The sequence below is a fragment of the Pieris napi genome, chromosome 4 (genome assembly GCF_905475465.1).
Source record: "Pieris napi chromosome 4, ilPieNapi1.2, whole genome shotgun sequence".
In the NCBI taxonomy this organism is placed as follows: Eukaryota; Metazoa; Arthropoda; class Insecta; order Lepidoptera; family Pieridae; genus Pieris; species Pieris napi.
Window position 1 is genome coordinate 3,101,060 of NC_062237.1, and position 15,925 is coordinate 3,116,984.

A 15,925-nucleotide genomic window follows, 5' to 3' on the forward strand; every position below is an offset into this window, starting at 1 on the left:
TAAAAAAGTGCAACAGTTAGAGGAAGTTTTGTTAGACACACTAAAGCTTAAAAAATCTCTGAATTTCGATATTATACTAAAATCCCTGAACATCCTAACCCTTATAAGAAAGGATATCACTTCTAACAAACAGACTATTAGCAAGGAAAATGAAATTATTAATTTAAATTAAATTTATGACTTAATAATTTTGTTGAGTATTGTTTTTAAAAATACAAATTAAACATTAATAAGCAAGATGGCGTCGCAACAGTGACGTACCTGTCTTGTAAACACGTAAACAAAAAAATATTTTTACGTGTTTTTTATCATTCTGAAATTACACCTATATTATTTTTCGTTCAAAAACAATCTTAGGGTTAGACAGGCAAAAACCATTTACAACGCCATCGTCGACCCCTCCCGTCGGCGTCTCGGAGCGCGCAGAGGATTCGTCCGCTGGTCTGCCTCGCTGGGCTTCCCTCGGGTAACCGAGGGTCTCACCCGGTGTGGTACGACCGCGCCCGCGCGCGCCCGTTACCGCCACGGGGGGGCGCCACCAGCCCCACGGACATGACACGAGAGGCGCTGCGTGAGCGAAGACGCTCCGCAGCGCAAACGAAGTTCAGGGCCGCGCCAGGTCCACCCTAACGACCGTCCCGCCGTTGAGCGGGACGCGTACCCCGCAACCCCCCGCAAGCCCATGGGCGTAACGGGGTTCCCAGCGCCACTCAAGGGTGATTGCGCGGAGGAAAGCAGTTAGAACGCCATCGTCGTCATCGATTACGGAATACAGAAGGATATCACTTCTAAAAACAGACTATTAGCAAGGAAAATGCAATTACATAATTTAATAATACCTTAAAATGCAGACTGATTCTCGTGTTGGTGGAGTGAACGCGGTCTTTCCAATCATAAACCCGATAGGACACGTAACTGGAGCCACGTAATGTCAATATTGTCGCCGCTGCAATACATTGCGTCATTAATTAATATCTGTTTTATATAAATTCAATTTCATATTTAACTTGGTAAAGCCTGTAAGTTTATGTATATTGTAAATAGTATATTATAGGATTCCTCCGAATTCTTCCATTTGTCTCTCATCTTCGCTTCTATTTTCCAATATTATTTCTCTTTTCTTTCAAAATTTAATTGCCAGAAAATAATATGTAAGCGCATGGAACACTATTCATATACAGAAATCTTAACAAAATGAAATCAAAATCATTTTTAAATGACCAAACGCTTTGTAAAATATTTTATTATTATTCTTAAATGATAATTACTCAGATTTTCCTTTATTATCTTGTGTGTCATATACCTGGTAGCGCACGTAACTCGATATATTGTCGTGAATACTTTGCGCAACCTTTATCTACCGGCTTATCGATATTTAAATATCATTAGTTTAATTTGCGGTTATGATTACAGTGAAAGTCCAGTTATATCTGCGCCAATACACTATATTGTTTGTTACAAACATAAAATAAAAATGACTATTATTATTATCTTAATATTTTTAGTCTTGGAATTGATTAAGATTCTATAGGTTAAATAAGTTCTAACCTATTATTTTACTTATTAACACTTCATTGCCGAAAAACAATTGACATAATTTTATGACAATCAGGGCAAATGGCGGCCTTATCGCTTTCAAGCAATCTCTACCAGGCAACCACTGTGAGAAAAAAAAATAGATAATGTAAGCAAGAAGTGCCTATACATAAGACATATAGTTATTTAGACAAAATTAATGGAACAAAACAAAGCAATTAAAACTTATGTAAACAGCGATCAGGACAATACTAAAACTCACAATAAAATACACATGAAAAAGATAAAGTGCATATGAATCATGATAATTTTAGATCAGTTTCACATCAGTTACGAAAGTTAGGGATATGATGTGGATAGGTAATGTTTGTACAGTAGAGATTTGAAGGAAGATAAAGAAGCTAAGCGAATAGGGACGTGAATTCCATAGCCTCACTGCAGAGACCTTAAAGAATTCGCCAAGAAAGAAAGAGTTATGAGATGGGATTTCGACCATTTAGTTTTCGAAAGAGCGTAAACTATAGCTATGGGCTCCCAAAAAATCGTTTTTGAGATAGGAAAGTGTTTTACGATAGAACAAGATGGAATATAAGTAGACCCACAACAGGGACTCTGTAGTGCGTATATTTCTGTCATGAATAAAGTTTTATTATTATTATTATAGTGCCTAGAATCAATTTTAGTTCGATTACGAATACAACGGCGTTAACGCCATCGTCGATTTCACTAATCTGTGACCGTTTTGAGTCACGTGACTTACGTATAAGTCAATATTTTAATGATTGACACATTAATGATTATTTACAAGCTGTTTTACTCTATATAGTCTTTTAAGCCATGTTTTATACAGATTACTCTCAATAACACTTTTTCATACTATTTCAAGCAAAAAAAATCTCTAATAAAGAATGCATATTAACTAGATAATAATCTAATATGTACTTACTATAAACATCGCACAGTTGCTCTTCATATAACGTCCCAAAGCAATCACACCTGTATCCGTTATATTCATTGATACATCTAGAACCTTCGAAGCACAAATTTTGCAATGTTTTACACTTGTTAATACAGCCTTCCTTAACGTTTTCATGTTTTGTGGCAATTAACGGTACAATTGGGAGGAGATCGGATGCAGCTTTTCCAGAACTCAATACCATATCGCTGATGCAACCGACGAACGATTCTATTATGTACTTTACTCCGTGGAGTTTCTCTTCGGAGCTTAGACCTGAAAATTATGTGGGTACTTTTAAGGTGGTATGCTGAATTTTTCTATGGAAATTGTTGAAATTTTATGGTTTTTAGCATCAGGGGACTGGTGGCGAAGTGGTGGTGATAGTACGGCTCGGTGAAGCGTTAATGTGACTAATAAAGCACAAACGTTTTTTTTAAATTTTGTTATTATGTATACTATTTATCCATCTTAAATTAAAAAAAAATAATGGAACTTATTACAGCAGAGTAATTTAAAAAGTTAGAAAATAATAATAATTTTAAAGCGTATGTATTTGTTTCTTTGTAGCCATTTAGTGTCGGGGTCAATCGAGGGTCTCATATAAACTACTTTATATCTCAAGAAATGTAACAAACTAGATGGCGCTGCAAGCACATTAAAACGTGCTAGCGGTGCTTAGTGAACAATTGCTAACATGACGGTAAATTGTCAAATATAAATGTTTATACGGAAATATAATAATGTATGTAAAGATTTTACATATAATCAATTATCATATTACATACATAAAATGCATTACAATGACTGTCTTTATGTCATTATTGTAAATGAAAAGAAAAAATAAAGAAATAATTATCTTTTATTACTACAGATAAAAATCAAAAATATCAATAATAAGCATAAACTCGTGACTGTATTGAGGAAAAAGCAAGAATTATATCTATTTTTACCTCCAATGAGAATCACTGACGTAAGATTGTCCGTAATGCCATAGTTCGTGTCGAAACTGAGTCCCTGTAAATATTATTTTAATTGTTTTATTTCAATTATTTAAGCAAGTAATACATTGCAGACCGATCTACGAACCCAGAGATCACACGTTCGAATCCCGGCGCAAATTTTTTTACGGACTACGACTACAGATATGTAATTTAATAGAAGACACTTAAGTACGGCTGTTAATTTAAACTTTAAAATTAAAAGCCTTTAATTTTAATGGTAACAAAATACAAATGAAACTCTAATAAAAATCTATTTAATCATATTGGTGTGTACACTTATGAACGTAAATATTAAAAGAAGGATTTAAAATACCTTATTAATAAATAACTACCAGTTTCCAAATAAAGCGGGCGAGAGGACCTGGCAAGAAACTTGCTGACACTAATTTAATCGCCAAGTTTTTGTGTACAAGCTAATTAAACAATTTACCTTCAAGTACACCTCTTCCTTCATATGATCGACTTTTGCTATAAGCCTTGCTCCGTGCACGTCTATAGTAACAACTACACTATGCCATTGGTCCCTATTCAGAGCTCTGCCCACTGTCACTGAAGTGAGGTGCTTTCCGAACACATGAACCACTGAAAATATATACATTACTAGTGGACCCGACAGACGTTGTCCTGCATGATATTTCAAGCGATTAGTAAAGCAAAGTATGAAAGTACCGACTGCAGCGCCATCTGGCAGGCTGATTTGTGAATCTAAACTATTCCCAGATCCCCTTGAACACACACAAAAAATTTCATCAAAATCGGTCCAGTCGTTTGAGAGAAGTTCAGTGACATACACACTCACAGAAGAATTATATATACATATAAAGATATGAATCAAACTGTCAAAATAATGACTTTTTTCGTTTCTGAATTTTATCAAAGTTTGACGGACGGTTCAATCGAACTTATTGAACTTCATATTCCCTGCGTCGACATTTGGTTATTACAACCAATAAGAAAGCAAGGTATCATTACGTCATATTAATTTAACGGTTTATAGTTTAAATGTATTGTATTTATATACTACTACTACTATATACATATATATATAGGTTGGTGGACTCATTTTTAGCACTTAGACTCATAATTGGTCCGTAGTACGTATAATATATTTTATACATATACATTATATTGTATCGAAAAAATAATGCGAATAAGAATTCGTCATACATTCATGATAACTGTTTGACAAATTATAGAATTTTTACTAATATGACGGTAGTAACTAGTTTCAAATTGCATCGATATTATTTTGATTTTACCTAACATACTAAAATATTAATACGTTGATTGGAATTTATTGTTGATCATTAAAGTTTACTGAACATTTTGTATTATTATGTATCAAACTTCATCATGCTGTACATCACTAAATTCATCTTTAACGGCTGGACCGATTTGAATGATTCTTTTAAAAAAAGAAAGAAACGCATACAGCGTTTGGGACAGCTTCCAAGTCACATATCGTACTATTAGTCTTTTAAGAGGGGGACGGCGCGTACGCAGTCCCCACTACCAAAAATTACGCGTCCGAGTTATCCACATTAGGGATAATCGCAGAGGTCAACCCATCCGCAGTGCAATGGATGAGTCTCGCTCTGGGGGAACCGCCTTATTGATCACGGTGTCCCCTACGCCAGGTAAGTATGATTTCCGAAAATCACTGAGAATACATATGGTAAGCCCCAAGCATTTAGTAAGCGCGTGTTATAAATTTTACTAAAAGTCATAGCGACATCTATTGAGGAATTGAAAAAACTAAAACAAATTTAGGGTCGCGTTACTACCACATGAGCGCGTAACGTGCCAAGTGGATAGATTAAAAAAATTAAAATGTAAGACAGCTATTTGGCTACCGTTCATGTTTAGCTTTAAATCTTATATTAGAATATTCACCTTAGTATATTTATGTCACCGTAAAATTGTAAACACCGTTAGATTGTAATCTATCTCGCAAGATTGTGAACTGTCGAAAGATTGTGAACCTCACCGTACTGCTTACAATTTAACGTATTATTCGGTAGATTGTACTCTATCGAAGTCTAACCGTCAAATTGTGAAACGGATCGCACCTCGCGCGCTGATTGGTTGAACGGAATATGCCCCGCGCCACCATATTTGTTTGTTGTCGAATGTAAATTGATTGTTCTGATGAATGTAAATTGATGTCGTGTTGAAAGTAACTCACAGCTTTAGAATAATTTACATGAAATCATTGGAAAAAAATTATCTGATTAATAAAGTTAATCTGTGATTGACCAAAGAAGTGCAGTTTGAATGATAACGATAAGTTAGTGTTGGAATAGCGAGATAGATTACAATCTAACGGTGGTTACAATTTTACGGTGACATTTATAATGCTCCGTAGTGACTTGAACGAAGATACAATTTTTAATTCGTTGTTCAAGATTTTCATTTTTTGAAGTTATACTTCTTTAGGCGCGTTATGGAAAATTGATGAGAGTGAAATTTTACGATGCGCGCCCACTGTGACACAAAATGAACAGAATGAAGTTGCTCACAGAAGATGCTACGGTGTTGGACATAATTTAAAAAAAAACAACATTCGAATAATAATAGAATTTATGTTACACTTAATGTAAGAGAATAATAATAAATATTTGTTTTTTTAATTTTTCAAATGTAAACTGAACTTTATTGACTGTAATGACTCCTTTTCCAGTCTTTGATTATTTAATTGTAATTAATTATTTGCATGGAATCAAAAACTATTTTTAATAATGCCAAAGAAGTATAACTTCTTACGCGTACATAAGTACACACACCCTTTTTTGTAAGCGTGATGCCCTGGATGGTTTAGATTCACAAACCAGCCCGGCAGATGGCGCTGCAGTCAGTACTTTCATACTTTGTTTAATATCGTAATCGCTTGAAATATCATGCAGGACAACGTCTGTCGGGACCACTATTATATTATATTTATGTGACACAAGCTTTATTATAAATTAAAAAATAATTTATAAATTATTGGAATATTCATTATTCATTTACCTTTTAGTTCTCCCTTCTCCACTATGACATACAAAGCATATGGCTGCATTTTGAAGACTGGGTTCTTAACATTATGATACACCAAAAGACCATGCGGAAGTCTAGTACGAAACTTAAATGATATTTCTCTACATAATCTGCAAATTGATAATTCATAAATAATAATGCCGAAGCTTAGTGGTTAAGAATGCAACTTTGAAGGTACATGCAGTGATAGGAAAATTAGAATCCAGTTTTTCTTTTCTCGAAAACCACTCGCCTAAGCCCTTTTTTTCGCAACGAGTCTTTATACAATATTTTCATTAAAATGACTAGGAAGTATTTGAAATAAACAATAAAAAATATAGACTTTTTAATAATTAAAAATATTATTTCAAAATATCAAAAAATTCAGTTAAGATAGATTTGGGCTAGATAGCCAGTGTTTTACTTATAAATAATAATTATTCTCTACATATTACTAAGCATGAAATCACTTTTTGTATTCAAAGACAAAGCATAGGATATTAACTGATATATAACTTTAAAATTGTTTTTCTTTGTAATTTGATGTTATTAATTTTTTTTATATGTTGTTTTATAATCAATCAATTGTTGTAAAATGGGTGTAGCTGACGGTAAAAGACAGTATACTGTATGGGCCCACTGAAAATCAGTTGACAGAGAGACAGAGACGGTGATTGCAACTTAAAGTTGAGATCCATGTTTTTTTTTATAGAACAGGGGCAAACTGGCAGGAGACTCACCTGATATTAAATGATACCATAAGTGACCATGGACACTCAATTCTAGAGGGCTCGCGAATGCGTTGCCGGCCTTTTAAGAATTGATACGCTCTTTTCTCGAAGAACCCTAAGTCGAATTCATTCGAAAATACTTCAGTATCAGGTTGTATTTTGTGTTTATTTTTAAATGAAAACACCATTAAATTTAAAGTAATCATGAAACGACCTTCCTAATGGTTGCCATAGTTTCGTTTCAATTAGCCTAGATATTATATTCAAGTCATTAATATAAATTTCGTAACGTTTCAAAATACAAAATATATTTATTACCTTAACTGAAATCTTTGTATAATATCACCATCCAACTGTATATATGTGTTATCCTTGGCGAACATAAAGGTCTGATGATGACCGGACTCCGCGAAGGTCAGGTACCGATCTCTATTACTGGGCGGCACTGGCGGAATGGCTGTTGCGTAGGTGGTGGTAATTGTCGTTGTTGGGATAGGCGATGTTGATGTTTGACCTTGCGTTGTTGGTTGAACAACTATATTTGAAAATAATTAATCTAAATAAATAATGATTTGTTGTTATTTACTGTATTTTATAAAAGTAATTCTAAAAAATTAATTAAAAATTAATCTATTAAAATAAACAAATTGAACTTTTAACTGTTTTTAACACAATTCGACGTGAACGGAAGATCTGATTTTTTTATTAATTATTTGTGAAGCATTTTTACTTTTTGATTTGTCCCTTCCAAATCAAATATTTTCAAGGAACTTAATTTAAATCAAATTTTCGTCGCCGTTATAATCCTATGAAATCTAGTTTTTAATCCGCCCAAAAATATTTATTTATCTATTTCTTAATACATAGTTGTTTTAGTAACAATTATTCTGATTTTTTATTTACTACGAGTATAATATACAAGTAGTACACACAAACCTTCCAACACTTACTTAAACGGTTTTTTTTACTATTATTATTTTATCTACTATCATTATTTTTCTTTTTTTGCGTCTGAAGTGCAAAGTAACTGTTGTTGTCTCAGAATGAACGTCTACTCCACAGCATAATGCTGAGCCAGGGCCAGTTACACACACATTACACACTGAAAATGTACCTTATTCCTTTTTTCCATATTCTTTTGTTATTTTTTTATTATTATTATTATTACTATTTTGTGTTTTTCTGTGTGTGTGTTTCGTCGTATTGAACACAGGCCCTTGACCGAAAGACCCACGGAGGCGGATCTAATTGTTTTCTAAAGGGACTATGAGGTATATTATAAAGTTCTAGACTCTGATTTAAAATATTGGAACTGACTAGAGAATTTATTCAATACAAAGTCAATTCGAAATCCATTTCATAAAAATTGAGGTATTAACTTAAAATTTATAATTAAGTATTAACTTTAACATTAATTATTAAATAAATGTTAATTAAAATTGTAAATGTAGATCCCAGCCTAGTGGTTTCAGCGCCACGTCCCTGAGGCCGTAGTTCAAATCCCTTCGAACGGACTTTCTATGTGCGTATTTAGCGATGTCTTTCGGTAAAGAAAAACATCGAGAGGAAACCGGCATTAGACAAAAACTTGACGGGGTGTTAGGCACAAAAGTACTTGCCTCTTATAAAAACAAATGATCACAAAACAGATACAGTCTGAGGCCCAAACCTTAAAAGGTTGTAGCGCTAGATTTTTTTATATTGTAATATAATTAAATTCACCTTTTTCTTCAGATGCTATATCGACAGGTAGACTTGTATTAATATCAGCTATCCCATATAACATTAACGTAAGTAGGGTGTATAAGCCTCGTCTCTGCCGTAAGCCCATGTTTCTCTATGTATATCATTTATCTGTAATTAGAGAGAAATCAAAAATTATCCACTCACTTATAAATGACGCAAATTAGTATGCGATCTATAAAAATCGTTTTCTTTTTAAACCGATTGTAGAAAACTATAAAGTATATTTACGTGTATATTTTAAGTATTGCAATACGAAGGAAACTTAGCTGAGCTGCCCTAGTGGTCGGAGACCAGTAGGTTGGCCTTGGTACCGCTGGATAGACAGAATGGAGCTGCTGCAGCTGAAAGCCAGCACAAGACTCCCAGTGCTGGAAGATTCTTATTTCGGAGGCTAAGTTACTTATTTGGACTCGAAACCCAGGGGAGTTAGTGTGAGCTATTAAAGCAGCATTAAAGGCACACTGTCACAGAGACCAAACTATTTAAATTTGTTTTAATTTTCTATTTTTCTTGTTTTAATTACTTCTATTATTACTATGAAGGTTAAGAATATTGTAAGTACTGTATATTTGTGTGTTGGAAATAAATTTGATATAATTATAATAAAAATTTCGTAAAGCGCTTTACAAATACGCTTGTAAACATTAAGCGAAAGGGTAGTCAAAAGCGATGAATACTAATACTTAATGATACTCGATTATTATGACTTGGCACCAACTGCCAGACTTGTAGCATAAATATAAAAATTAATTATCGTTTAATACTTTCCTCCAATTTCTGGCTTTCAGCTGTAGCAGATAACATATCAAGCCAAGACATTTTGCGTCGCTGAGCCAGAGGAATGAGAATATCGTTTAATACATTTAATTCTCCTAATAATACAAGTAGTCAATACATATAAGATATACTTATATTTAATACATTTTAGGGTTGGTTCTATTATTTTAAAACGTAATTCCTATTTTTAGTTATGTCAAAGTCAATCAAATTGCCCCCTTCTGGAGCGTGGGCCGCACGTTGGGAAACACTGCATTGTCTTTGTGCACTGTCCAACTGTAGAGCAATTATGATCGCGTCAAAGGTCGGTTCCGAAAACGTCCCATAGTGGTTCTACATGCAAAATTCGACATATAACGATTTTTGCCCTATATACAGGGTGGCCAAAAAGTCGTGGATCAAACGCAAATAGGGGATAGATGAGGTCATCAGCGGCTAAGTAAAGAAAAATTTATGATTTGAAAAAATGTTATATCGTATCACTTAATATTATCTTGAATACCCTCAATAAACAACTATAAATAGTATGTCTAACGCAAGAACTCATTAGTACCAATTTAGTGGATAATATTATGAAAAAGATACAGGATGTAGATTTTTTCGAATTTTAATAAGAATTAGTAAAAAAAGTCAATTTTCATATAAAAACCAAAATAAATCATAACTCTGCAGGGGTTGGACCTTAGAGACCTTCCGTAGAACAATTTTTTGCCGCTGATGGCCTCATCTATCCCCTATTTGCGTTTGATCCACGACTTTTTGGCCACCCTGTATATAAGAAATACATGTATTTTAATTTAAATTCTCCAGGTTGAACAGGTTGAATGTCTCCTGTTAGACACATGTCAACCTGTTTAAAGCTCCATAACACGTTAATGAGGCATGGGGTATTTATTTCTGAAATTTTTTTGACGGATATGAACCCTAGGACCTCTGGATTGTACATTATTTGTTAAATTCGAAATATTATCATGATGTATTTTTTCCAAATCTGGATGTCGATTTTATAATTATAAAAATTTTACGTTAAAAGTTTTGTTTACTTATTCAAAATATTTTTTTTGTTTACTTATCCGAATAGACATTTAAGTCATTAAGCGGGTTAAAGGCTATAGTGAATAAAATTGAAAAGAAATTTCAAGCTTTCACCTAATAGGTGTGGCATTATTACGTCAGAATTTCATAAATTTAGTTGCATAATTAATGGTCTATCGAACTCATCAGAACTGCATATAAAAGCTAGTTTCCAACGTAATTTCCCTAAAAGTATCTTCCACTCGCATAGTAAATTCTACTTCAATTGACATTGAACCTTTTGTCTATGATTTTAAAGCACGTTTTACACGTTGCTCAATTTCAGCATAGGGTATAGAGCGGAAGCGTAGAATCAGTAGACTCACACAACGGCACGTTGGCTAAACCACGGTCAGTGTAAGTTGAACTATCCCGCTGGGTTATTTTAGTATTTGTTGCTTGGGGTGACATGAATGTAAGAGGTCAGATGTATCTGGTCGGTGAATGCTGCTAAATTGGCTCAAGTAACCGCTTCGTTTCAAGATGATTTCGGGTTAACACATTGGTGTGTTCGAAAGGAGATATCGAAATTGCTATTAAGAATATTATTTATAATCGAACTTTGATATTTCAAACTCTTAGTAATAAAATGCATTCTTCCTGTATTACAAGGTTAAAGTGGCAAAGCCTTGACCTATTGATAAATAATTGATAACCAAGTTATTGATAAATATATAGCAAATTTATTGACTAAATAGGTAGTTAGTTAAGAACAGGTCTTGAATCGTTTAAAGAAAATATATTTAAAGCATTATTTTTTTTTATAATGTTTGTAACTTACATTTTCGGAACGCCGGACAATGTCTCTGTGTAAACCAATTTTAACAACACATTAAACTTAACTTAAAATCACTACAATTATCAGGCATCACTAAAAATAAATAAATTTCACAATATATTGACAGTTGACTGTGCGAAAACTATTACCGCCAATTTTTCAGTGACATAGACTAAAAAGCGCACGGATTTTTTTAAATTTCGAACGGTTACGAGTGACGCCTCCCGTGTAGTCAATCGCGGCGCACTGAGGCGAGGCCAACTGTCATACATAATAACACCTACAAATTGTCGTGGGTCAGACCTATTGCCGGCCCGAGGGAACACTATTGTAGAGCAAAACTTTGTCATACTTTAAATAATGTTTGCGGGACTAACCGATAATTTCAGTATAGAATCGACTTCATAATAAACATTGTATACTAGGTTTAATAGGGTCCTATTAAACTAGTATATTTCGATTATCAATATATTTTTTAGCTGTCAAGAGGAAATAAAGGCATTTTGTTATTCATACAATTTATATCAAAATTGTTATAAAACATTTTACGTAATATTTAACAAAATCAACAAATAATTATCTATCGGCTAGATGATTCTGATCGTGTAATTGTTAATTAAAGAGTTTAAAATGAAAAGTCTAACTAATTATATTATTAACTCATTTATATAACTTGCTTTCGAATTACGTAGGTCCGAGATTCAAATTGTTGAAAAACATTTTTCTTTCTTTGTTGTGTAGTTTTAATAAAATGTTTTACATGGTTTTCAGCGTCATAATTGTTTTTAAGGAGTCTTTTGACTGGATAACCACTTTATTTCTACAGGTATTGAGGATTATTAATAATACATACTTGTAAGAAACATAGATGTTGTCATATGTAATATGCGTTGATAGTTAAATTAGTAAAAATTAAAAATGCTAACATATAATACGTTAAGATCAGAATAACCGCAAAAGGTACAAAATTTTTAGTCTTACAATTCTTTTACTTCGAACGAAAAGTCAATGAAATCATAACTTGACTTTTCGTTAGCGTTTACCACTCAAAACGTCGACAGCGAGATACATAAAGAAGAACAAGATCGGTCAGTATGCAAGCAACTTGGCAAGGTATTGAGTTTTGGGGATTCTTCTAGTAGGAAAACTCCCAAAATTGACTCATAACATCTAACAATTCTTGCCCACTAACGAACTACTATGTAAAATAAAAATTAAATAAAACTTACTCTTTAAATGGGATACGACAGTGTATCACGAGATGCAGTTCATGAAGCATATTGACCACGAATGCTTAATTGGCAATAAAAGACAATTATACTTTAGCATCTCCAGCATAAAATGACGCGATTGCAGTATGACCCCAATGGGACAGACACAGCGGTTTGATGATTGTTAAGATAGTATTATCTCTATATTTACAAAAAAAACAAATGAAACTATACTAGCTAAATAAAATTTACAGGTGAATAAAAAGCATATTTACGATAAACTTTATATTATCTTATACAGCAGTGTTGGCCTAGTGGCTTCAGCGTGCGACACTTATCCCTGGGGTTGTAGGTTCGATCCCGGGTTGTGCACCAATGGACTTTCTTTCTATGTGCGCATTTAACATTCGCTCGATCGGTGAAGAAGAATAGTGAAAAAATTTGCTTGCGTGACATACAAAACGTCGATGGCCTGTGTCAGCCACAAGAGGCATCATGAAACAAATACAGAAATTTGAGGCCTAGACCTAAAAAAGGTTGTAGCGCCACTGATTTCGATATTTATTATTACACTTTTGTAAAATGTTTCAATTATGACTGAGATCTCTAAAGGCCGATTTACATTATCTTAGTGTTTAGGAGAGTGCTTTAGGATAGTACTTTAGTTGAAACATGTAAACGCTACTTGCTTTAGTAAACGCTACTCTAAAGAACTTGCCTTTCAAGTTGTACTAAAGCACTCTCCTAAACACTAAGATAATGTAAATCGGCCTTAAAACTGTTAAGTTTCGTGTAAGTACTCTTAGTCTAAGTGTATGGTTTAAATAAAAATAGGTAAAAAAACTTTTTAAGTTAAACGGTTTTATGTTAAACATACATTGCAATGTTTAAGATAAATGTACTAAAAACCAAAAAATAATAAAATAGATACAGTCGTGGGAATTATAAACATATGCATAGACTAGACTAAAATAAAACCGTGGGGCACGTCAATTGTCTACAAATTATCGACTTAATGTGCGATAGAAGAATCGTTTAATTCGTCGTTAAAATAGGCAGTTGGCCCGCAGACGGTCAGGAAATTACTTACTATTTTCTTGCTCATGGAAATTCCAATAGTTATACACTCCATGTAAATAAAAGAGATGTTTCAACTAGTTTATCGTTGGACATTCACACTGCTGGCTGGCGAGGAATCGTTTCACTGCTCGTAGTTTGTCTTTAATCGACAAAACATATGATAAAAGTACTACTCGCTCACCACTATGAAACCCTAAAACTCGCTTATAATCGAGCTTGCTAGCTTGTTTCCACATTCTAGCCCTACTTATCACACGTCCATCGTTGTCGCTTGAACAACTGCCTAATTATAGTGTAACATTACAAAACAAACATTTTAATCAACGATTGTAGACAATTGACATGCCCCACGGTTTTATTTTAGTCTAGTCTATGCATATGTTTATAATTCCCACGACTGTATCTATTTTATTATTTTTTGGTTTTTAGTACATTTATCTTAAACATTGCAATGTATGTTTAACATAAAACCGTTTAACTTAAAAAGTTTTTTTACCTATTTTTATTTTCTAGTTTTTAGTTTTTATTTCGCATTCTGTTTAATTCATTTAGTGCTTCATTATTGCAAGGTTCCTTGCCCGTTAGTTTATATAAATAAATCAATTCTATAATATAAATATAATATATATTTAATTAATAAAATAGATACAGTTTTTAATATAATGTTATATAATATATATAATATATATTTATATATTATATAATATTTATTTATTTTTATTTTATTTATTTAGTTTATTGTATTGTCACCAAAATCCAAAGTGTATACAAAATTTCAGATTAATCGGTTGACAGGAAGTGGGTGAAATTTGAATTACTAAATTTGACCCAAGAATAAATAAAACAAACGGGGTGAGCTAAATAAAACCGTTTAAAAAACACCAGCTTCAACACGTTTAAAGGACAAAAATATTACAGTATCCATACAACGTTATTTAATAAAGGCGTTACCTGATTATGTTTATCGAGTTACGAAATTCGTGAAGGCGACGATTATTTGCTTAATTTTTTGCTGTATTGTATTCATAGCGTCGTGAACTCGTTTATCAACTTTCCTCACAATTCTTTTTACTGAATTATGCACGCTTTCATCGATTTAACTAAAATTATTTATGTTTTGGACGCAGCAAATCATTAATTAACTCTTAAATGTAAATATATTTTTGAAATTTATTGCGTATTTCTGATTAATACAACAGTGAAGGTGAGTTATATCAACAACTATATTACTGTATAGAAGCGCTTGGTGGAATGGGCGTATAGATCTATACTAGTCAGAGCTATCGTAAAGTTTGTACAAGTTTATAAGTATTTCAGATCTCATAGGGATTCAGGAAATCGTATTATAACGTATGCTTTATATTGAGTTTAACTGATTTTATAATTATTTTTTCAATTTAAATTCCGCTTACCAGCTTTAAAAACAAAATATATTATAAAGATTTTATTTTATTTTGTAATATTAAAGAATCTTATTTACATACGTAAAAAGTATATTGTAAACTAAAATAAATATTTTGTTTGGTCTTTTAATGCTGGAAGCATAACTAGGCTGTATTGCGATACTTATATATGTTGAGCGATGAAAGCACCAGCTGTATGGACACTGGTACTGATTTATTTTGTTTAATTTTTTTAATATATTGGTCAATTATATTGCATATGTGTCCTACGACCAACGATAAATGCGCATTACGAAATAGTATTTCCAAATTTGTAAATAATTAATAAAAAGCGTACAATAATGATGCTATAATCAATTAGCATTTATTGACGATATAAATGCATTGAATTGCAGTATTTCGTTATTCGTCACTAATTGTTGCATAAGCGATATTTCAGTGTATTTAATTTATTCGGACCTGGGATACTAGACAAGTTTTTTACGTGACACCAGTATAAAATGTTTGGACTTACGATGAGTCACTTGAACAAATTTATAAAATAACTAGCAGATCGGCCAAGCGTTGCTGTGGCTAAGGTTTTTGTTACATAGTAAGATACTATTCAAGGGAAAC

General features: G+C 32.8%; 1 protein-coding gene and 1 non-coding gene across 4 annotated transcripts in view; both read right to left on the reverse strand.

The window, feature by feature from the left end:
* LOC125048990 (contactin-associated protein-like 2) overlaps positions 1 to 12,882 on the reverse strand; it is a 42,847-nt gene extending 29,965 nt beyond the window's left edge. For 2 of the 3 annotated variants that reach the window (XM_047647984.1, XM_047647982.1), the window contains exons 1-8: positions 11,620 to 11,880; positions 8,964 to 9,095; positions 7,560 to 7,776; positions 6,505 to 6,641; positions 3,926 to 4,077; positions 3,445 to 3,508; positions 2,483 to 2,767; positions 840 to 946 (exon numbers count right to left, since the gene is read on the reverse strand). In XM_047647984.1, coding sequence (XP_047503940.1) covers positions 840 to 946; positions 2,483 to 2,767; positions 3,445 to 3,508; positions 3,926 to 4,077; positions 6,505 to 6,641; positions 7,560 to 7,776; positions 8,964 to 9,072 — 1,071 coding nt within the window. In that variant the 5' untranslated portion in view covers positions 9,073 to 9,095; positions 11,620 to 11,880. Of the gene's footprint in view, positions 1 to 839; positions 947 to 2,482; positions 2,768 to 3,444; positions 3,509 to 3,925; positions 4,078 to 6,504; positions 6,642 to 7,559; positions 7,777 to 8,963; positions 9,096 to 11,619; positions 11,881 to 12,845 lie in introns of those variants that run through there. The other variant, XM_047647983.1, reaches the window with a different exon arrangement.
* Positions 4,979 to 5,140, reverse strand: LOC125049255. Its single transcript, XR_007116977.1, has one exon. It is a non-coding gene; the product is annotated as a U1 spliceosomal RNA (small nuclear RNA).
* Positions 12,883 to 15,925: the final 3,043 nt, after the last annotated feature.